At 38.6% G+C, this 25281-nt stretch overlaps 1 protein-coding gene across 1 annotated transcript in view; it reads right to left on the bottom strand.

The window, feature by feature from the left end:
* The window catches only part of LURAP1L (leucine rich adaptor protein 1 like), a 45195-nt gene extending 33256 nt beyond the window's left edge, over positions 1-11939 (bottom strand). The window contains exon 1 of the mRNA XM_024760486.1: positions 10873-11939. Within this exon, the coding sequence (XP_024616254.1) occupies positions 10873-11178 (306 nt within the window). The 5' untranslated portion in view covers positions 11179-11939. The remainder of the gene's footprint in view (positions 1-10872) is intronic.
* Positions 11940-25281: the final 13342 nt, after the last annotated feature.

Here is a 25281-nt window from a genome sequence, read left to right as displayed (position 1 = left end):
AAAAAAAAAAGAGGGACCCCCCCCCCCCCCCCCCCCCCCCCACCCCCTGCTTCTTCTTTTACTCTCCCTCTCTCTTTCTAAGTCAAATGTCACAATAACAGGTAATAGGAAGAAAAATGTTTTAGTCTTTCTTAACCAAGAACCTAAATTCCAGGTGAGTGGAATTGGCCAGTGGGAAGCAGAGGAGGGATTGGGGTTCTGTGTTCCTGTCCAAAAAAGCAATATTGCTAATGAATTCCAAACCCAAAAATTAGAATCAGGACTAAGGTGTACTTTAATTTACACATTAAACAAATGCTGAGTCCCTAAATGATTGAGTGTTAGAGAAACACAAGCATCGATTAATCATAGCTTCTGCCCTCAGGGTGATTATAGGGAGGGAGAAAAAGACAGCAGTTTTATTAACCAAGTTGAAATATACAGCTGAAAATTTGGCCCAATAATAAAGTGACAAGTGAAGTCAGGTACACAGGATTTTGTCAGACTTTCACCTTGCGGAAATCTGTAGCTCCAGAGACTTATAAATATAACTTAAATAATCATATGCTTTTACTGCAGAAAGATTGTGTCAATGAACAATATTTAAAATACCATTAAATCATTAAGTTTTATAGTGTGATTATAAAATCACTGATCTAAGTGATTAAATTGGTGGCTCTGTGTATTATTTTTTGCACTACTGTGTTATCATCACCTTGTAAGATGGTAGAAGGCTGGACTATGGTTTCAGATTCTTACCCATGAAATCCAAAACAGGGCTTTGTCTGTAATCAACTATTTCTTATCCTTTTCTGTATTCTGAGCAGTGACTGCTTTTCTCTCTTAAAACCTATGTGAACATCTATCAGAGTCTTAATATTTTCTACCCATCTGTTTCTGGCAGGAGGCATAAGGCCCATAGGAGGAGACTGTGGAATGCTTGGTAATTGTTTCTGAGAGCAGTCGTCTATTCCATTACCTTCTTGTGGTGGTCTTGCCCATGATTAGCATCAGCCACTCTAAGATCCTGATGGGTCAGTTGGTTTTTGTTTGTTTGTTTGTTTTGCGGTACGCGGGCCTCTCACTGTTCTGGCCTCTCCCGTTGCGGAGCACAGGCTCCGGGCCCAGCTGTTCCGTGGCATGTGGGATCCTGCCGGACCGGGACACGAACCCGTGTCCCCTGCATCGGCAGGCGGACTCTCAACCACTGCGCCACCAAGGAAGCCCTGTCAGTTGGTTTTTAATTCACCTTTTTCAACAGAAAGGACTTGCCAGAGTTGAAGTGGTCATTTCTTACTTGGGCACTGATCATTCCTGGTGTTGCTTTTGTGCTCAATGCCAAATTTAGCAACCTAGATGTAGTTTGTGCAGGACAGGAAGTTATTTTACATGTAGCCATGCCCCTCCGCCTTCTTCTATGAAATACAATAAAAGGACAGAAGAGGAAGATAATAGGACAACTTCTAATCTCATCTTTTCCTATAAGTATGAAATAGTTAAGCCATTAATCAAATGAGAAAGACAAAAAAAACTAATGCTTAATGAGTGCTTACTATTTAGTAGGCAGACTCCCAGCTACTTTATGTATATTAAACTCATTATGTGCTTAAAGACACATAGCTGGTAAAAGGCAGGGCTGTGATTCCTTGAATTCATCTTTACCTATTCTAAAGCCCATACTCTTTTATTTTCTAAAATTCTGCCTATTTATACTTTTTCTTATCAAAATACAATGTATACTTAGTGCAGATAAAGTAAATAGAACAACAGAGCACAACAGAAAAAATTTAAAATGTCATTCATAACCCCACCATCCAATGATACCCTATAATGTTAACAGTAGTATTTGATTCCAGCCTTTTGTTCTAAGCATGTAAATATCTATAACTATTTTCTCTCTTCCATAAATAATCTTACAGTATAATTTTAATAGCTACACAAGTTTCTATCATATGCAGATAAATAGCCTACCTACCATTATTGGTCATTTAGATTATTCCATTTTTTTTCAATCATACATAATATCAAAGGTACACACAAACTATATTTTTGTACAAATTCATTATTATTTTCTTAGGGTAAATTTTTATATTTATCTTAAATATTACTGATACCAGAAGTGTTGAGTATCTTTTTTTTCCCCTTTTTAATTTTTATTTATATATTTTTGGCCGAGCTGTGGCATGCAGGATCCTAGTTCCCTGACCAGAGATCGAACCCCATCCCCCTACAATGGAAGCACGGAGTCTTAACCACTGGGCCACCAGGGAAGTCCCCCCTCTTTTAAATACAGTGTCAGGTTTACCACTTAAAAAGGTGCTTTGAACATACACTTCCGGCAGCAGTGCAGGAGAGTGCCCAGTTCTCCCCATCCTTGCCAATACATGGCATTGCCGTTCTTTTTTTCATTTTGCAAGAAAGGCAAGAAAGGCTTTTATTTTAGTCATGTACGTATCAAACTAGGAGAAGCTCACTGAGCTTTCATTGTATTTTACACCTGATAGAGCATCCATCTTAAGTTATAAACTCATGGCTTGTAGGCGACAGGCTGGAGCATTTTTTTTTTTTTTTACCTCTTGATGAGTGGTTATAGTTTTGTCTTTTTGATGAACAACTGGAATTGCCAGTTAACAAGTATAATGAATAGAGGTGTCTGAAAATGGCATGGTCTGCCTTGAGAGCCAGTGAAGTCCCCATCACTGAAGAAATTCATCAAAGGATGGATGATCAATGGGTGAGGATGCCAGTGGGGAATTGGTCTAAAGGCACCAAGGAACCTCTGAAGTTCTTTCCCACCCTAGGGCTCTACAGTGGTCTTTTCTATTTCTAGAGATTATTGACTCTGTCTTTTTGCCTCACCAGCTGCAGTATGTTTTTATACAAATAGACTCTAACTGCTGTCCTTTGCCAGTAATCCATCCAAAGTGGGAGCACTGTAAGTTGTGTTTTGAAGCTATAGATATATATTCAATACCAGAATATTTACTGAATCTAGAAAGCTAGCTGCAACATGAGCTTCTGAGAGTCTCAATTTTAAAATTATACACACACATATGCCTCCAAAAATATATGTCTATAATTATAGCTAAAGGTATATAAGAAACTATAGGTATACTTACATATATTCAGAAAATTTCTAGGAGGATACATAGAATATTATTCATAGTAGTTGTCTCTAGATATTGGAAATTGGGAAAGGGGATGTGGGGAACCTTCATTTTCTACTTTAGATCCTTTTGTACTGTTTGCATGTTTTAATAACAGCATGTATCATTTCAATTATAATAATTTAAACATTTTATGAAGTTAAGGGAAAACCTGGAAACAAAATTAACATCACACCGATAAAGAGCTAGTAGTAGCTCTTTATGATTAAATTCTCAGCAAAAGAACTACAGGTAGTTCTGTGACTTGCGCAGCCGTGAAAGTTGGACTTTATCACCATAAGGAAGGACTTTCCTTCTCAGTTTTGGTCTCAAGCTTCATTTGGTTGGCACCAAAACAACAAAATCAACGTAAATTTAGTTAAATGTCTTTTGCAAAAACTAACTAAATAAATAAATAATCAGAGAAACTATTATAATCATATCCTGGGCTATCAATCCCTGAGTTGTGACATATATCTCACTGTTTGGGGTGCTGGTGTTAAAACCTTTCTATGTGTTTCCTGAGGTGGGTACTAATATAGCAACAATTTTGTTCTGCTCCCAAATATATGGAAAGTTGAAGACTTACATCTGGCTCACTTCAGGCATCCTAATTTAAAATACAGAGAAAAAAAGAACATTCTGCAATTTTAATTACAAATGGATAATCTGATCATTTTTTACATAAAAATAAGCCATGTTATCCAGAATGTTTTTTAAAAATTAAAAATTATTCTACAACAGCAATGTGATGCTGATAGTAGAGGGGGAATACATGGGAATGTGATGTGCCCCCTAGCACTTAGAAATGAGGGAAATTGATTATCCTCTGAAAATCTGAAATCAATAATAAGACATCAGAGATCAAGATTGAAAACTCACCCTAAAGACGTCCAATATGACCAACTCCTGATTGATGGGATTAACATTTTGAAGAATAAGATGTGTCAGTTAGAATACAGGCTGAACAGCAGTGGACATGCTGGCAGACCCAACCAAGACAGTTAAGGGAAATGGCTGTCCTGGAGATGCCAAATGCAGCGCTGGGTCCGGTAGTGCCAGGATACCATCAGATTCCTATCTCACTATTGTGCTGATCCTCTGCTTCACCCGTCTTCCAACTGTCCATAAAATGGGCCTTCAGGGAGAGGGCGAGTTAGTAATATATTATAGTTCCAGTTTTTGGGGTTTTTTAGATAAATTTATTTATTTATTTATTTTGGCCGTGTTGGGTCTTCATTGCTACATGCGGGCTTTCTCTAGTTGCGGTGAGCAGGGGCTACTCTTTGCTGCAGTGCGCGGGCTTCTCTTTACGGTGGCTTCTCTTGTTGCGGAGCATGGGCTCTAGGCACGGGGGCTTCAGTACTTGCGACACTTGGGCTCAGTATTTCTGGCTCGAGGGCTGTAGAGCGCAGGCTCAGTAGTTGTGGCACACGGGCTTAGTTGCTCCGTGGCATGTGGGATCTTCCCGGACCAGGGATCAAACCCGTGTGCCCTGCACTGGCAGGCAGATTCTTAACCACTGTGCCACCAGGGAAGTCCCTAGTTCCAGTGTTATACATCACTTTGTTATGAGTTGATTTGAAGGATATTAATTGTATCTTCAACTAAAGAATCCAGTGTTCTGATTATGCCAGATCTCTAGGAGCAGAATCTGTTTTGTCATCATGGGCCTTCTAAAGTCTGAACAAAACTAAGATGGTTTTGAGCCATAGTTTCTTGGTGGCCATTCTGCCTTCTCCATGTGGTATGGATCATCTTGTGCCATGTTAGCATTCTGATCTAACTTTTAGAGGTTTTACTGATTTTATTATTATCAAAAAAGAAAAAAAAAACTCAACAAAAAGGTTATGTTAAAATGGTATGTGATGGAAGAGAAGTACATTCCAATTTGAAGACTTGGTTATTTCTTCAATAGAGGAATGAAGTGTTCTGATTAAGTCAGATTTCTGTGGATGGTATTTGATTCTAGAAGAACTATTGAATATTTGGATAATCATTTATTATAAAAAGCAAAGTAATGACATTTTCATTTTAATTAGTAACTAGCTGAGGTTCATATAAGAGAATTGACAGAATAAATAAATATTAACTAAACATTTCTTAAATTCTATCAGGAATCTGTTTATATTACCTAACAACCCACAGTGCTTACCTCACAAGTGGGTGAGGAGTGAGAATGAAATGACATAATACATGAAAACTGTTTACAGTGCCAACTGACATATTGTAATCATCCAATAAATGTCAGGTGACATAATAAAATATTATTATGTAAAATAAGAAAAGTGAAATCCAGACATTTTAAAATTATATAAATATATATGTGCCTATATATGCAGGCCAAGACGTAGAAAAAGACCTGAGAGGATTCACACCAAACTGTCAGCAGTGGTTTCTTTTGGGGTAAAGAGTAATATGGGGAAGATGTATTGGGAGTAGGTAAAAAGGGACTTTTGTTTCTCTTTACATCATATTTCTGGAAGTTTTATAATGAGAGCATATTTTTAATTTTAAAAAGGAAACAATAACAGTTTTAAAAGAATATCAAAAGATCCACTGGTAGTTGTGGGGTGAAATCACTGTAGAAATATTCAGTCACAATAAATAGGCACACTTCATGGTGCTGAGATATAGTATGGTTTGGGAGTAATTTGGATCCAGCAGATTGCCAGTGGTTCTTGTTTGAATGAATGGCTGGGAAACCACTTACGGTGACCTACTCAAATTATTTAACCCCTGTAAGCCATAGTTTCCTTATCTGTAAAATGAACATAATAGCTATATATAAACATCCAGCACAGTGTTTAGCCCCTTCTTAAAAAGGAGAGTTATTCGGTTTTTATTTATTTATTTTCTATTTTATTTATTTTTTTGCGGTACGCGGACCTCTCACTGTTGTGGCCTCTCCCGTTCCGGACCGCGCAGGCTCAGTGGCCATGGCTCACGGGCCTAGCTGCTCCGCGGCATGTGGGATCTTCCCGGACCGGGGCACGAACCCGTATCCCTTGCATCGGCAGGAAGACTCTCAACCACTGCGCCACCAGGGAAGCCCTATCAGCACTTTAAATTCCTTGTACAAGGCACATTCGCCATGACAAATCTCCTCAGCTTTATCTTTTAATTTCAACACTTATGTCTGATTTCCACTATGGCATCGTGTACGTGCTGATGTGCTGGTTTGTAATCTTTCTCTGGCAAAATTATATCCCCATTTTATCTTTTCAGCTATCTTGTGAACTCATCAAGGAAGACGCCTTCCTTAAGGGTTTTCCTTAAAGTTTTGTTCAATTAAAAAAAAAACCTAAATGATAAAATAGTAAAAATACTATTGAAAGTATTATGGAACAAATGATGGAAAGCTCCTAGCCTACTCTGAATCTTTTCCAAAGCAGTTGTGAAGTTAATGTAATGAAATTATGATCTCTTTTTGAGGAAATAAAAATAGGCAAGCCATTTATTATGGGGGTGCAGGGACATGAAAAAGATCAATAAGAGAAAATATTGATAAAAACCAAGTACAATTGTATCCTTCTCAAAAATTTTGACATTTTGATTCATGTTCTTCTGGTATCATTTATGTGTGTTTGTGTCTAGCCCTGTGTATTGCCTAGAAAACTTTATTAAAGCAAGAGTTGAGGAATCAGGTGGGGTATTTGAATGCTTTAATAGTAAGACAAGTAACTAGCTTGAAATTGTTTATCTCTCACTATTACACACCTGCTGTGCCAATATGTACTTGCTAAAAATATGGGATCAGGACACAATATCTTCACATTAGTTATTCATAATGGCACCGCATTAACCATTCCAGCATGACACAGAATTGACTAAAATCTGGAATACGGCATCAATAGGTAGTATATACTTCATTTCAAACTATACTTTGATGACTGAACAGTAATTATCTAGGAAGGCAAACTTGGGAGTGTCCATTAGATCCCTTCTAATTCCAGGCTCTGATTCATTAGTGATTGCCTTAATAAACTTATGCATTTCAAATTTTTTCCAGAGTAAATCGATGAAAATAATTTTCACTCTTAAACTAGAGGTATGATATGGACATTATTGAGATAGCACTAAAATCCTTTGAACATCTTGTAAAAGAAAAGTGCAGTATAAAATGTATTACTAAGTGGAAACATTGACTTTGACAGAGATTATTTACATTTACTGGAAAAATATTTCAGATGTTATGAGGCGTTCTGAAACTTAGAGCAGCAGTTGATAAGTAATGCTTAAAGTCTTATTCTTAAGAAAATTTTGCAAAAGGAGTCTGCAAAGACAGTGGAATGAAAAGTCCAATCATAGGACAGGACCTCTTCCGAAGACTGACTTTTTAAAGTAGCCATTTTGTACTATATTCCCAAGGTCTCCAGGCTGGCCGGGTACATTGTTGGCACTCAATAAATATTTGCTGATTATTGAATGAACCCATATCTGAAACAGCCCTCGACATGCATCCTGATGGCTTCTGTTTGTTGGTCCCTTAGTACTCTAGGGATTACTGACTTACCACAGATTTATAAAAACTATTTTGAAGAGAAATTATTGGGATGCAGGCGAGAATGGGGGAAAAGCACAGTACATGGAGTCAGATGATATGAGTTCAAATTGTGATTCTGTTGACTAATTAGCTATGTGACCTTGGCCTGATTTCTCAACCATCTCTAAGCCACAGTGATCTCATTTGCAAAATGTGGATGAAAATACTTCTTTCCCAGTATGACATTATGCTCAAATAATATGACAGAGCACAAAACACTGTGAATTGAAAAGTAGTGAACAGATATAATTGGGCAGACTTTGTACCAGAAGTCTGACATCTATTTCTGATTTCATTATAAACTTCCTATGTGTATCCCTGCATTTGCTTATTGTCAAATTTCCTTATCTTTAAATTAAAAATATTTTACACATTGGGAAAATGTGCTCTCTCTCCAGAACATCCTGAATTGGCCTACTGTATCAAATATATGCCTGCAAGTTTTCTTTTCCAATATTTTCCTTCCCACACTCTTTATTATGTATTGTGCTATTTATGTTGTTAATAAGGGTTTCAAGGTGAAGAAGTCTGGCCACAGAAACAGTCCCCCGCCCACCCCCAACTTCAATCTCTTTCATCTTGCTTCCTTTCCACCTGTATCTCACAGACTTCAAGAGCATTGATTGTAATATTTACAGAGAAGAGTTAAGGAAATGATTCATCTCATAAAAGGAGATGCGAGAGACAATGAGAAGATCAGGTGCATGTAAATAAGTTTAAGTTTTGAGACTCCGTCCCTGCAAGTCTAAGGTGCCTTGTGTCAGTGGTAAGTACATCCATCCTAATAGGAAACGAAGGAAGGCTTAATTCCTGAAAGTCTCTAGAAAATCCTGTACATGGCTAAGGTGTTTCTTACGAAGGAGTTCTGAGGGCAGGACCGAACGAAGCCTGATAATTCCAGACCATCCAGAAGAAAAATCTGTGAACAACTCAAAGTAAGGAGCATGAAATGTGTGGTCAAGCGTTAGACCAAGGAGGCTGACTCAGTGCTCGTAGAAGAGAGCAGAAAAGAACATAAAACTCACAGGGGCATCGCCCAACTTCTCGACATGGGGATGCCAGGAGACAGGAAGAACTGCACAACTGCATCTGTTCCATGTTTATAACTAAACTGCCAAGTCTGCATAAAAACAAATCTGTTGCTTTGCAATTATGCTGAAGCTGGGGTTTTTAGTACCCGTAAGAGTTATGTTAAAAATGGGGGAAAACTGCCTCATTGGCAGGGGAATATACCTGTTTTCGATCCTTTCCCTCTAAACTCCCATAGCCAATGTTATCATTTGCTCAATAAAGGGAGACCTTTATTAGAGTACAGAGTTGAACACAAAACATCTGTTCTGACATAAATTCTCCTAGGTTCATAGATAACTATGCTTCACGTAGAAAACATAATGAATAGTCAGTTTAATAATCTACCCCTCCTGTTGTTGTTTCTGCTTGCTTTTTAAAAATGTATTTATGTATATACCATAATCATTATGCATAACAAGATCTGGCTTGGGGAAACAGATTTTTATTAACTCTGTGACATTTTCATTAAGAAAAATAGACAAGGCTGGAAAATGTCTTTTGTTGAAAATAACCAGATTTTTTTTACCCTACAAAATTCTTCAGCACACTAGGCTTTATATATTACAAATAATAAATGGCAAATGAGTGCAAGAGATTTGAGAGCCCTAAATAGGCTCCTTGAACTTTTTGTTTTGTATTTTGAGCACCCAGTTAATTACCGGGTATAGTCAGTCAATGCTTAGTCAATACTTGTTGAATAACTAACATGTATAACCTGTGGTGTGTGTGTATATTTAGTGAAACATGAATAGAGTAATAAAATCATTTGCATTACACATGTTGTATGAATACACACGCACACATATATATACACACACATACATAGACCTATATATGTATGTCTCTATATATTTGCATTCAAACTGGGAAGAAAATGGATTCTTGAGACGTAAAAACTAAAGTTCTTAAGTAAACCAGCTTAAAAGATCTTGAGAGAGGTTTTTAGAGCCCTTGTGTTGATAGTGTGGTAAAAATTCTGAGCATAGGACATGATCTCTGAAGAATGGCTTTTTGCACTAGATTACTTGCCAAGATTACTTTATGCTTGGAATTTATTCCCTCCCAGTGTTCCAACTGCAAAAAGAGAGGAGCTAAAGTAACACCACCGATTACTTCTTTTTCATGCAAAGCCCCAGTAGATAGGGTCATGTATGTAGAAGTGGCTGAGGCCCCTGTTGTAACTTTCCTCTTTTCCAAGCTGGTGGAAAATGCTGTTGTTTTGTGGTCATCTTCTTAAAAGGATTAAGGAAGGAATCATTTCCTCCAAGCAGTTCATTGTAGGAATAAACCGAGGTCCACAGAGGTTAAGTGACTTGCCTGAGTTCATGGTAAGTAAATAAGTGTCTCCCTCTAAGTACATCCGGAATAACAAGTATTCTCGGACCCTTCCTAGTCCCATTGTCCTATTCTTAGGCTAACATTTGCAAACAGCACGGAAAACAATTGCAGATTGAGGACTGACGGGGGAGGGTAGGAAGTGGTCATTAGCAAATCCCTGGGCCTGGGGATCACCTGCTCTTTTGGATCAACCATGAGACAAGCTATTCATAAGGACATCAAGGACGAGTGGGCCATTGTTTTCAGAACCAGCAGTGAAGAATCAGCTCCACAGTGGCCTAGGAACTGCTCGGCTGCTGCACCAAGGGGCGGGGCGGTGGTGGTGGAAGAGGAGTGAGCCAGGAAGAAGGGCTGCGCCACCTTTCGGCAAACAGGGAAGTATTTTTGCAGTAAGGGCAAGGGACCGAGCCACCTTTTGAACTGAAAGTGTGAACGGCGCACAGCAGACCCCAGATGCGTGCAATAACTGCAGGCCCCCTCGGCGGGCTTGTGCCTGGGAGGCTGCAGACTGGCATCTCAATGGTCAGAGCCGGGAAAAGGGAGTTGACGTCAGAAAGTACACAGAGCAGGGCAGGCTCTGCTGTCTTAGCAAACCGTGACCGAGCAAAGTCTCGGGTAAACAAGCTTCCCGGCTGCTGCCTCCAGATGCGCACCCGCTGCGCGCTCCCCTCCCCGTGTTTCCCACGCACCCATGGCTCAGCTCGGCCGCCCTCTCTGCCCCCGACCGCATCTTCCGATCTCCCGGTGCTTCTGCGCGGGCTCCCACTCCCACAGCTGGAGAACCACACTCACCATGTCTTGCCTGAGGAGGTGAAGCTTGGTTTCCAGCCTCTCCAGGGCGCTACTGGAATGGCTAGGTTGTGGGGAGCCAGAGGTTGGGGAGGGCGAAGAGGAGGATGACAGGGAGAGAGGGAAACTGCAGCTACTGCTGCTGCTACTGCAGACTCCGCCACCAACGCTGCTCCCCCCGGCGGGGTCTCTGTCCCTTTCCTGGGGCACCGGCTCCTCCCCACGGAGCGAGCGCACTAGGCTCTCGGGCACTTTGCGCCCTAGCTTCAGCTCGATGTCTCGGAGGTCGGGCAGCGGGCCGTCGTCCATGACTTTTGAAGAACGATGAAAATGGTTATAAAACGCTACGGATGAGAGGCAGCAGGGGCCTCCACGTCTGCCTGAAGATCAGCACACCCCTACCGAGCCCAGGTCTCTATCCTCGGCGGATCAAACGGTCCGTTCCATAACCGCCCGCACGGTATCAGCCCTGAAATCCGCACAGGATGGGCAGGTCGCCGCCGCGGTTCCCGGGGCGCAGTGACTCCCTCGACACTTGTTAAGATTATAGAGCCTCCTTCATCCTCTTCCTTTTTGGCTACCCCACTGCAAAGTTGAGTTAATTGCTATTGCAGAGAGGGGGAAATTCCAAGTACTAGAGACCGAAAGACAAGAGGGAAATGAAGTCTGTCTGAGCTCTACGGGGGAAAAAATTCACATTGTTAAACTGTCCGTTCACATCCCAGCGCCATTCACCACCTGCCCATCTGGTACCATGCGACACAAAATAATGATGTCGCCACACTCCAGGGTAGTTTCATTTTCCAGCCATATGTCTCCAAGCTTTCGGAATATCCTGGATTGTCAGAAATTATTTCTAGTCAGTGATAGAAGAGGTCGGTCGTGTGCATAGATGCATAAAAAAGAGTTCGCTTAGCAGGAGTTTAACAGCTTCCTCGAGGCAGCACAAATTCCATTCTTCCCATTTAGGCTGTTAGATCCAAGTCATTGTGTTCCCCCAAGCCTCGGAAACTTTAAGCTCCGCTGGCAGGTGGACCAAACCAGGGCCAACCCCTGTACCGTAAAACACAGGCAAGAAGAGCAACAGAAAATTTCCTACTCCTGCTGCCAGTAGTAGTTTCAACATCCTGTTTTAGTTGGGAGTGCCTAATACAGGGATTAGATTTTCAGTTTTCCCAGCGAAATTGCCGGGTAGCTACAACTTTTAGGCCTGGTAACAATAGAGGCAGAAGAATGACTTTAAATGTACTGTCATTCCCTACCCTCCATCTTCCTAAATGACAAAAATTTAGCTTTAGAAGCCTTTCCTAATAATTTTGTACTAATATACAGTGTAATAAATTCACCAAAAGTTCAGTGAGAATGTGCAGCCAAAGCTAATTGTCTTCCCAAATGCTACATTGTCACTGCAAGCAGATGTGGAAAATAGCCAGAATAATCTCTATGACTACTGAGGATAGTGGTGGATTTTAAAAGGAGAAAGTTGCTGAGATACTTATACTCAATATTCTTTCTCCATAATTAAGGTAAAACTAGTGAAAAGTTGTCTTTGATAATTTATCTATATTTTTCAACTATTTGAAAGAAACCCAAAGCCTGCCATCTTTTGATCTGAGATTCTTCTACCAATTAAGTTATTATGAGCTATATGGATTATAGGTTTGATTCAGCATTGAATTCGTGTTAAGAATCTTCAAGTAGAGGGTACTATTTTCAATCTAGTAAGCTCTATTTGGGGTTCCATTACGATATTTCAAAATAGGGACCCCTCTCTTTCTGGGACAAGTATTTGTGTTCTTGGTCCTTCCCAGATACATCACTCAGGTTTTACACGTATAAGCACATGGGCAAATACATCTCAGAGTACTTTTTTAGCTGAGCCTCATCCAGGAAGCCTAAGGTTAGATAGGAAACAAGTCTTCTGAGTGAAATATTTCATGTCAGGGAGAAAGTTGCTAAAGTTCTCTTGTCAACATGTCAGAAATTGTATGTTATTTCTTCTCTTAAAAATAAATGAAGAGGGCTTCCCTGGTGGCGCAGTGGTTGAGAATCTGCTTGCTAATGCAGGGGACACGGGTTCGAGCCCTGGTCTGGGAGGATCCCACATGCCGCGGAGCAACTAGGCCCGTGAGCCACAACTACTGAGCCTGCGCGTCTGGAGCCTGTGCTCTGCAACAAGAGAGGCCGCGATAGTGAGAGGCCCGTGCACCACAATGAAGAGTGGCCCCCGCTTGCTACAACTAGAAAAAGCCCTCACACAGAAACGAAGACCCAACACAGCAAAAATAAATTAATTAATTTATAAACTCCTACCCCCAACATCTTCTTAAAAAAAAAAAAAGGCTTATTGTGGGTGAAAAACCTGTAAAGAAAAAAAAAAGAAATGAAGAAAATAGTTGTAAATTAAGTGGCCCATTTTAGAGTTGGAGCAACCATTTATGGAAGCAAAGGAGAACAAAACTAAATCTCAAATCACTGATAAAACTACATGCTCTGTCCTAAATTTGGAAAACCACAAGCTCATTGGATAAGACTTATACTCTAACATGTAATTATGGAAAGCCTGAATTTCAGTAAAGAAGAGGTTTTTGCTTTGCTTTTCTTTGTTTGTTTGTTTTGGTTTTTGTCATAAAGCCCTTACAAAGTTCAGCATAGGGCTGGCTGAGAAGAGTAGCGTGCAAACACAGTATCTAACTTGAACTTGGTCCATAAAAGTAGTTTATTGTCAAATTATCATCTGTGTAACTGTACAAAAAAGGAACACCTCCTTTGCTGTGAGTCACAGACAGTAAAATTGTATTTGATACCGAAGATAATTCAAAAATAGAAAACTATTTTTTTCATTTTAGATTTCTGCAGAGAAACCATCTCTGAAGGTAAAAACATGATCTGTATGTAAATCAATATTTTGTGCTGGTGCAATATAAAACAAATGTGAGCTTTTTAAGAAAAGCTTAGTTATGATAAGCCTTTAAAAATTTCTCAGCTTAATGCTTTATGACATTTTAGTTTAAAATAGAGATGTTTTGAATGCCAAAATGATAATTTTCAAAACATATTAGAATCACAGTAATCTTATTAGGCCTCTCATTAACTGTGTTAACCCTGTCATTACTGCTTTATGTTGTCTGATGTGAGAAAATTCCTTGCCCAAAATGTTCAAAAATAAGGATCTTTTTTACTTTTGGGTCTTGAGAATATTTTGTTTGTCTTCAAGATTTTTCTATGATGAAAAAGAATGTGTGAGAGGCTTAACTAATTGCTAACTGTTAGCCCTATATTATACGTTGATTTGAGGGTTTAGTTGACAAGAACTGCAGTAGCAGGCCTGGGGAGGAAGTGAGGTCATCAGCAAAAAAGAGGGCCCATGGAGAGAACAGAGAAGAAATAGGAGGGAAAAACTCTGCAGAGCAATTCTTTATATTTATCTGGTCCCCCTCTCTCAGCAGTTCTCCCTTCCTGCTTCGCTTTTCTTGTCCCTCTCCAGCCACCTCTTGTTTCCTTAATTGATAGCATCTTCCAGCAACAACCTAAACTCAGGATGTTTCCCCAAGACTAATATACTGAAAAGTAAAATCATAAAAGTAGTTACTCCGTTATTTGTGTTTGTGATATAATTTTCCAGACCCAGACTACCTTATTATATGTGCCCTTTTCTGACTGCCTTATGTATGAGGTGGATTTGCCTTTGTTCCATTTAGAATGCCTAAGGAATCTAAGAATGGGTATTAAACTATGGAGAACTTTTAAGAGACTGGGTTTCTTCCCCAGTTGGATTGTGTTCACAAAGAAGGAAAGAGAGACTCTTATTTATCATTAAAAAAAAAAAAAAATCTGGTAGCTAATGAAGTGGGAACATTGTTGGACTCAGATGACAGGTTTTAAAAGAATGCCTCAGTCACAAAAACAGAGTGATGTGGTGCAAGCTTTACACATTCCACCCTTAGAACACTTCCTGGTATGAGACAGTGTTTAGAGCAAAAGTAGACTCAGCAAGACTTTGTATCGTGTGAGTAATGCCACTCCATAATCTGCTGCTGGCCTTACGGTGAAAAGAAAAAAAAAAAAGGCCTTCTACCTTCTCTCTGGCACGGATTGAAAGTCTGCAGCATTCCCAACTCTCGCTGGCACAGAGTTCAAGGACTAGGGCAGAGTCTCTAACCTGAGATTCCATTCCCCACAGTGCAGAGTAATTTCAAACAGTTAACAGCCTCAAGTTACCTTTAAGAATTTTAGGAAGTAACTATGTAATGGGTATCAGGTTCTTTAAATCTTTGTTTTAAATGTGTAGAGGTGCTGTTCCTATAAATATTTTTGTTCAGCTGATGATGTGTTTAACAAGGAAGGTGTCATAGCGAAACTAAAGACTGTTGATCCCATCCATACATAGTGGAATTATATATCTGCTAAAACTATGAAGATTTTACCCTGCCTGTCTATGGAGTCATTTAATTCAACTATAATTTTGTAGCTTGGTTGGGTCTGTTTTACTAAGAAAAATCATCTGGTTTATTACCAACTTGAACAACTTATACATGTATATGCCATATATATCCCTGTATCATCCATCTATCTATCTATCTATCTGTCTGAAATACCTTTCCCTAAGGAGCACAGATCCTTTAAATAGTTCTCTGATTGGAGTGTAATTAATATGTATAATCAGAGCTAAACACTTTCCTGAGAGATTTTCTAGACAATACTAAAAATAGGTCACCAGCATCTAAATCTGTCTTATCCCCTTTTCATAATCCCTGTCAAATCTCTCTGTCTTCATTGTTTGTAATAGACTCCTTTATTTCCTTTTACTTGCTGTCCTGAGCTCTGAATTTCTACTGAGAGGTGCATAGCAGGGCCCAGAAAAGAGATATCTTTAATAAAGCTAACCACAAGCTTTTCCTCTGTAGTCATCCTAGTTTGGCTTACTGAATGGACTTAAAGGTTATTTCGGTGGAGTGCTGGTAAATGTTTACAATTAATTCTTTGAAAATATAAAAATAACTGGCTTGTGGCTTTTGACAGTTTTCATGGTGTAAGTATTCCCACCATGGCTGATTTCAAGCTACCCGTGTAAGTTGGGAAAAACTGAGCGCTAGCACATTTTTCCCCAACTGTTTCCACCAAACAGATAAATTTGACATAAATAACCTCAAGAGCACAGATTATAGTAAAAAGTAGTCAAACAATTAGGAAGTGATGAGTTTTGATATTTATTACATTTGTCTTAGTATAATTTACCTAATTTAAAACTTATACAATGTTGTTTTTAAAATAATGGCTGTGTTTAGCAATTGGCTTACAAAATTCCTAAAAATTCAACAATTGGCTGCTGTAAACTGGTATGGGCTGGCTCCAGTGTACCTCTGTTTCATAAAATCTTGGGGGATGATCATTAATTCTAGTTAAGAAAAGAGATAAAAACTCAAAGCCAGAGAAAGCAGTTCAGCTTTAAGTCTAAGGTTGGGTAGAGTGATAATTGGGGAAGTGAGTCCCAAAGTCAAAGTAGAAAGATGAGGGGTCTCATAAAACTGTTTGTGTTAGTTTCCTGGCACTGCCATAACAAAGTAACACAAATGGAGTGGCTTATAAGAAAATTAATTTATTGCCTTATAGTTCTGGAGATGAGAAGTCCAAAATCAAGATGCTGACAGGGCCATACTCCCTCTGGAGACTTTAGAGAATGATCCTTCCTCACCTTTTCCAGCTTCTGGTAGCCCCAGGCATTCCTTGGTTTGTGGTAGCATAACTCCAGTCTCTGCCTCCATCATCACATGGCTGTCTTCCTTCTGTGTCTGTGTCTAAACTTCTTTCTTCTTGTAAGGATGTCAGTTATTTTGGGTTAGGGACCCATCCTATTCCTGTATATCTTAACTTAGCAAATTAAAACTGCAACAACTGCATCCCCAAATGAAGTCACATTCTGAGGTATGATAGGGTTAGGATTTCAACATATCTTTTTGGGGGACGCAATTCAACCCATAACACTGTGGAATGATGTAGGTCTTGCAGGTCCACTTCAGACATGAGGCTGCGAATAATACGAAATAACTGGAATCTTCGTTTTATTTGGTACTTTTTTATATTTGGCAGTGATGTATGGAGGTCACCTTGAAGGCTTAAAGCCACAGAAAAGAAATAGTTAACAGTCTCTTTTCTAATCAGTAAAAATGTATTTATTCCTTTATTAATAATCACCTCTGAGTTAGTTAATAACAGCTATTAGCTTTATTTTTTTAAGTATGCTTTTATAGACTAGAAAACTTTGTTCACAGAAACATCCCTATCTTGAAATCCAGTTACATGATCTTGGACATAAATCCACTTTTGATATCTTTCACCTAATACCTTGACAATTTCTAAAATTGAATTTGAGGTTGGCTCTAACATTATATAGTGTAAACATTACAAATAAAAATAAAAGGCCTAAAGAAATACCCTATTTCTGTGTCCTAGCTTAGAGGCAAACTTATGAACCGATTTGAAAATTATTTGACAGATTTTATTCGAAGTATTGATTTTATGGAACACAGAAGCTAAGCATGTTGAACTAGAACCCCAATCAGGGTAGAAAAAAGCAATGGTGAATGCTCACAGAGAGGATGGTGTCCAAGAAGTTTACAGAGAACTGTGATTTTCCACAAGAGCTTTGACCTGGAGGTTTGGCACACGACATAGAATTCCCACCTGAATGTCATGGTTTCAGGATCAGGTGCCCACTTCTGGTAATGTCCTATGAATGTCTCAATTCCTGTCCGTATTTGAGGCTTCCACTTTCTCCTTATGCTTAGCATCATAGGTACAGAAGGGAAAGCAGAAGTGCCTTTCAAAAGTCTTGGGAGGAAGAGAAATAAACGTTTTATGCATTTTTTAATTTTGAAAAGATCATAAGGATTATATGTAAAGACACACATAAATTAGTTAGTATTATTTGGAAGTGAAAACTCAAGAACTCCCCATAGCAGAATTGCAGATCTTAGTCTTAGGACTTAAGAGCATTACTCAACAGTTGAAAGTTAGCCTTCTTAAGCTATTAAGTAAGCTTGCTGCCTGGAGAGTCAGAGAGAGAATGTGATTTTCTTTCAGTATGTATGATTCAATGAGAATACTTTTGTGACCATAATGAGACATACTGAGTATATGCACCTTATATAAAAGATAAATACTGTAATTATGTCCTCAGAATATTCAGGCAGATAGTTACTGGTTATAATGCCCATCTGATGAATCAGCAAGAACATTTTTTGAAGTAGAAAAGCACTTTTAAATCAGAGCAGCACAAATCACAGTGATAAAGTGGAGGAAACTCTGAAAAAGCACTGGCTAAAGGGGTAGGTGTTATATATTAAACATTATTTTATGACAGATTCTTTACATATTTTGTATCGTTTAATCCTCATAACAATCCAGAGAAGCAAATTTTATTAACCCTGCTCTCATAAGATTAATTTGAAGCTCCAAGTGGTGAAACTACTCACCTAATGCTTCATTAGCATAAGTGGAAGAGCTGGGATTTGCCCTAAGTTATAGTTTACTCCCAAACTCCTATTGTTTCCATTTCTTTGAAAGATGGGCATTAGCCCTCCTTCACAACTGTTAAGGGGTTCCACTGCTACACATATATTTTTAAGAAGTCAACACTGAGTTGCTTCCTATGTTATTGGGGAAACTCGAATTCCAAATGAGGTAGAGTTAAAAAGTGAAATAGATTAGAAAAAAATAAGTGCATTCATGGGAGATTCATTTACAATGCATCGTTAAGGGACATGAGGAGGTTCCTGTTCTCCACCTTTGGTTTCGTGTGAATTATCACTCCCTCCTCCAGCAAGGGGCCAGTATTTGAGACCGAATCTGGCACTCGGTGGAGCCCAGATCTGAATAGATGTGGGAATTAATCCTTTCATTCAAAGGGAGATAGCTCTGCAAGAAATAATGGAAATGGAGGAGCAGAGCAATCATGAAAGGGTGCTGTAGGAAAGCTTGGGCAGTAATCAGCACTGTGCGGAAGGTTTCGTGACCTCTTGACCAGGGCGACTGCTCTTTTCCAGTCTGATGTGGCAAATGCCAAGGGCAAGGCAACTTCACAGGGGAAAGAAAAAGCCCAAGGCACACTGCCATTCCAGAAGATAAAAGGCAGCTGAGATGCCATTGCTCCATCTCTTCTTGTTGTGCTCTTCCTATACCCAGCCCACATGTTGTAGCTGGTTTTGCAGTAGCTGACCCTCCGTTCCATAACCTTTGACGTGTTACCTTAGGCTATACTTCGGTAGTTCAAACACGTCAAGGTTTGATTTAAGAACATTGCTCAATTCTATCGATAGGTAAATTTCAGTATGCTGTACCAGAAACACTTCATATCTGAGTTGAGTGCGTCAGTGCTGATCCTTAGGGGTCAGTGGAAAAATGTGATCATAAACATCTGAGGTGCCATAGGACAAGATATGGTCTCAGAAAGAGAGAGAGAGAGGGAGGGAGAGGAGGAGGAAAAAAGGATGGGTGTCGGGGGTGGGGGGAGAGATAGAGGGAGCCAGAGAGCGCTTCTGACAAGCGCAAACCTAACAGTTCCCTGCAGACAGTGAAGGTCACTCTGCTGCAACAGCAGCCGCTTTCATCAGACAGCCATGTACAAATTGGGAGCAGAAACACCTCTCATTCTCATCCTCAGATTTGGTTTTGTGCTGGAGATGATTGAGGGGGATAACGGGATACTGAAAAGACAGGTTTTGATTTCTCCTAAGCAAGTTGTTACAACTGCTTTACAAGAAAAACAGAAGGCAAAGTATTGGTTTGTTTGTTTACTTACCATCTCAGATTTCAAAACACTTGAGTTGTGACTATATCTGGGATGAATTAAATATACTGTTGATGTACATGTAAATTGATAACATTTTGAGTGAGCCGGTGTTCAAGGTTTTAAATCAGGCAAACCATTGGACTCAGCAATTCATTTTCTAGGAATTTATTTCTAAAACGGTAATCAGCAATATGTGGAGAGATTTATTTATAAATACGTTCAGTACAAAATCCCAAAGAAAAACAAGCAAGCAAGCAAAAGCTGCCACGCATATATGTATATACACATACATACATTCACATATTAGATGTATATAAAAGTCATATAAAATGTGTATGCAAATTTATCAAAAGTATCACTGTGTGGTGAGATGATGGGAGTTTTAATTTAATCTCTGTGCTTTTCTATTTTTATTAACTATAATTAATTATTAAAAAACCCTCAGAACATTGTTTTTAAAATTTCTTTTTAGTGCCTTCTATTTTATTCTTAAATATTTATGCATACATTTGAAAACAAGTGGGGTTTTTTTAACCCTAAAAAAAAGAAATTAAGTGGAATAATTTTGAAGGGGAATCCGGGGGGATTTTCTAAATAACCTTTGTTAATACTGAATACTAAAACCCTAACTCTATACAATGCCAGTGATATGATCACTCTCTGGCTACCTCATGGCAAACTTGTGTTACACCTTTCCCTAGTGAAGGAGGCTGCCTAGTCTGGAACAGCATATGATTTTGGAATAACACTTTTAAGTAGGGAGCAAAGAATAACTCTAGAAATTCAGTAGGATTATTACCTGATACAACGTGGAATATCATAGTCAAAAGCAGACTATATGTGACATAAAATAATGGGTGCTCTATATTTTTGATAAATGATCTAGCAAAATTATCATCCCACAGCACTCCCACTGAACTTTTTTTTTTAACATTATCATTCAAATATGTTAACTAGAAAGGAGTTCAATCTATGAATGTTCAGTAACCCTTTCCTGGTTTGTTTGTGCCATGTAGGGTAGCAAATAACTAGGTAGGAAGGTTTGAGAGATGGGATAACATTATGGGAAGGGGCCAAAGCCATAACTAGAGTGTAGGGACTTGGTTGGGTGTCCTGTGTCCGGAGAGATAGATGAGTCTCTGGGTACGTGTATCTGGATGTGTGGGAGGGAAGGAGGGTTGAGAGGTGATGGGTCATCAAATAGAAGCTAGGTGCTACACAGTTTTCCCATGGCCACCCCTGAATGTACATATCTTACACATTCAAAGTCTCTTGGTCACTAAATCTGTAAATCTCAGTCTATATGAAGGATTTCTCAACTCACAAGAAAATTGCAAAACGTCCTAACTCAATGAATTTACATCACATTAATCTTCATTTCCTAAGCATAATGTGAGTGTCGTGAATTGAATTATTTTTGGTTCTTGTGTGAGAACTGGAGTAATCCATAATAGATAGTCATACCACAGGGTTTATTCATTTTTTCAACAGGCCATCAACTCCAGACAGACTCCTTAGGCATTTGGGTCAGAGATTCATTGAAAGAATGGTTTAGTTGATATATAACCTGGCATTACATCATTCTGAGTTGTGTATGAATAGGGATTATAAAAAGGATTTGCTAGTTTGCTGGAATGTACGCTCTGTTTTATAGAACTTAAGTTTCCTCGTCTAATACAATATCTTTGCTTTGTATTATGGTACCCTTCCTAATTATGTGTGCACTTTGTTTAAAATAGTGTATAAAGTCCAAACCGTATTTGACTCAGAACGCTTGCAATGCACTTTATTTAAATAGCATTTTTATGTAGCTATAGAAATATGTAAAACAGAAGAACAGAAAAGAATTAGGTGAAATTATTTTTCTCTGTCTTTTAATCAGTTCTCACAAGTACAACATGGAGGCTTTTTCCTCCTTTATACTTTGGCTTTCCCACTAAGCTTTCCTATGAGTCTTTCATTACCATTTTTTCCCAGTTTCATTCGTAATCATATTTTATTGTGTTCTTCTATTTCAATGACCAAGGAACAAAATGTGGAAATTTCAAACTGTTAAGTGTTAACTTTAAGAATCTTTCCCCTGTCCCCTTTTGCCATTGCTCTCTTCAGCTCTTCCCTGTCAATTTCTCTCCCCATTTTCCCTCATTTTTATCCCATTTTTCCTTTACCTATCCTGGCTGCTATCTCCTCTCTCTCTCTTTTGCTCTCCTTTCTTCCATTTTCTCTCTGTCTCTTTTCATCCTTATATTTAAAGACTAGAAATAATTAGTGGTGTCCTCGTGCTGATTCAGGTTGATCTAACACTGTTTCCTTTTAATAATGTTAGCATTTATGGAGTACTTACTCGTATTTCATCTAAGCTTCACAACTCTGGGGGGTGGGTGCTCTTACTGTGCCCATGTTAAAATGTGTGGCTTAGCTAACTTCAGCAATTTTCCTGTGGCCACACAGCTAGGAGCTGTGTTTTATCTCAAGGTAAACACTCTTCTGTCTGATTCCAGAGTCCATGTACTTAGCTTAATCATTATTGAATGCTTTCTCCCTTTTTCATCAAAAGGTCCCTTCCTTCTACTTGGTTCTAGCTTTCTGTAGATCTGCTGTAACTCAGAGAGCCATATATCCCTGTCACCCAGCACCACTTTCTCCCTCTTCCACCCATCCAATGTCCCTGTTCTTGTGTTCGCTGAAGCTTGTAGAACAAATCAGTTAAATGGGTTGGGGATGTCTTGTTCTTACTTTATAGTTAGGAAAATAGAGGTACTTGGTTGACAGGAGAAAGCTTGGCCAATCCTAGGATTTGTTTTCTTAGAAAATAAATCCTGTGTTCTCTGCAGTTTTATCTTCCATCCCTTTGAAAGTAGATATGGGAGCGTATCATTCCTCTGTAAGATCCTAGAAAGAGCAAATAAACCGCCTCTATATGGATCAGGCAACAACTTGTACCTCTGCCTCGGATCTCTGATTTTTAACTTACATAAGATTTGACAATAACCAAGAAATCTAACCATCACCATCTTATTTTATCCTCACAGTGTGGTAATTATAGCAGGAATGTATGTGCCCTTTTAATATCTTAGGAAACGTAAATACCCAGAGATGTTAAGTGACTTAATGAAAATATTAATCCAACATCATAAGTAACTTCTTTACGCTCTTCACAGAGCCAGAGGCTTTGCAAATTTATCTCTAATATAATGTTCTTCCTACTACCTCATGCTGCATAGAATCATCGTGTCTAAAATTAAATTTGTCATCTTCCTTAAACCAGCTATTTCTGTACTTCCTTATTTTAATTTATGGTACCACAATTTGTGAGCTCAGCCTCTTTCATCGTTTAGCAGTTTGGCAATATTTACTATGTCTTTATCTCTTTTACTCTTATATTCAGTTAATCATCAAATCCTACTGATATTTTTCAATAAAAAGATTTTCTGTTTTGGTGACTCTGCTATAGTTCAGGTTCATCACCCCATGATTACATTAGCACAATTGGGTCTAAGCGGATTTTCTTCCTTTAATGTTTCCTCTCTTGTCCACTTCGTATGCTGCTGTTTCTAAGTACTTTTCCTAAAAATGCTTTTCATCATCTTAAGAACCTGTAATGGCTCCATTGCCTCTGGCCCCGGTTCTAAATTATTCATTTTGACTTTCACAGTATGACCTCCATGCATGAAAAACATCTTACCTATTCAACACAATGTCCCATGCCCTCACAAAGAAAATTGCTTGTTCCAGCTGGAATGCCTTCCACATAGTTTCACACATGTGTACACGCTCACACACTGCCAATTTCAACCACTCTGCCTTTGCCGATAATGTCCTTCTTGTCTAGGATTTCCTACTTCTTTTCATATTTAAGTCCATTCTTCAGTAAACAGACTCTTTCTTCTCTCCTTCCAACTCTTCTTCCCTTCCTACTTTCCTTCCTCTGTCAGCCACTTCCATTTCTATTGATATTATGTCAGGCATCACGCTAGGACAAAAACAAAGGATACATGTGAAAAAGACAATCCTCGTGCTTAAGGAACTCAAGGTCAAGTGAATCCAGTGTGTCTGAAATGTAACCACATTCATGTAAGTGTTGTTCCTGTGGTGGCTCCATTCTGTGAATTCATACTTGACTAGTAATTGTCATCGTTTTCATGATAATCAGAAAAATAATCAGCAGTACGTCCATTGTGCAAAACAAAGCATCTGGCTTTGAAGATATAATAAAGAAGCATATGTCGCTTTTGATCAAGAGATTTATGATCTAGTAGAGAAAGGTTGTATATTAACAAATTTTAAAATTCAAAGATACATATAATAATTGACAAAAGATGATTAAAATGTGGCTCAAATGAAAAGTGATCAAGGAAGGAAGCTATGAGCCAGAAAATTCGGGGAAGACTTTACAGGGTAAATGGGTCTTTAGTTGGTTTGGGCGGGAAAAAAATGTGACTAACAGTAATTGCTAGATGGGGGCAACGTACTTTATACCATTTGATTCTACATTGTCTTCTAGCATATTCTAATTCTTTTATGTGTGTGAATTCTGTCTCACCAACTTCCTGGTGAGCTCCTCCAGGAGGACATGTATGTTTATTTTTATCTCCCAGAGCATCTAGACCTGATCTGGGCAATAAAGGATTGTCAGTTGATTGTAAATAAGCATTAAACTATACAGGCAATAATATTGTGAATTTAAGTTTATCACCATCAAGTTACTTATTCTTTCTACAACTCACCCAAGTTGTATAATTTTGATTTTATAGTTGGTAAAACCCATACGTAAGGGGATTAAATAATCTATCCAATATCTTTCAGTAAAGTTAGAAAGATCCTCAATGTGATCTGGGACTAAAACACTCACATATTCCCATTTTCCGTTAAGATTCTTTGGAGGTATCTGTGAGAGAAGATAATTATTTGCTTTTCAGATGCATCTATCAACTTTCAAAAGTGTTCACTGAATTTCTTTTCTTTTCTTCTTCTTTTTTTTTTTTAACCTCATATATACACACAGACCTAGTGGAGACGAACAACAATAGCACTATTCTTAGTTGTACTGTTTGCCCTCATTAAATATTTCTTAGACAAAGATGTTCCCAAAACATTATTTCCTGAACCGTGCTCATGAATGCAGTAAAGGACATAGGAAGGTCCAAATTGGGAAGAACGGAATAGGATTTCAGAGGAGCTGTTTTAATCCAGGATTTCCTATTTTCAAAATGTGGGTTTGGTACACATTGCTTTACTTCTGTGAATTCAACTTTCATCATTCATAAAATAAAGCCGATAATACTTACATCACAGGATTGTTCAGAGGGTTAAATTAATTTTACCTAACAATCTTGTTTAAGAAAGGTGACTTTTCATTTCATATCAGAATTTTTTCTCCATGGGAGAAAAGATGATAGCACTTAAAACTCACATGGCCTGAAATTAAGAATTATGTGGTAATTTAAAAAAGTTTGACCAGCGCAGTCTCACTACTGCAGTTTTTCCATAGCCTACAGGACAATGAGAAGACCTTCTGGGTTCTCTGTGAGTGAGTCTTGTGAAGTGGCTCAGCCTTGAGCATGACTCACTTGTGGCCTTATTTCTGTATGCTTAGAAGCACACAGAACGAGTGAAACTTT

This window comes from Neophocaena asiaeorientalis, unplaced genomic scaffold (genome assembly GCF_003031525.2).
Source record: "Neophocaena asiaeorientalis asiaeorientalis breed wild unplaced genomic scaffold, Neophocaena_asiaeorientalis_V1.1 scaffold174, whole genome shotgun sequence".
Classification (NCBI taxonomy): Eukaryota; Metazoa; Chordata; class Mammalia; order Artiodactyla; family Phocoenidae; genus Neophocaena; species Neophocaena asiaeorientalis.
The sequence above is the reverse complement of the archived record's forward strand: the minus strand, read 5'-3'. Positions and strand labels throughout refer to the sequence as shown.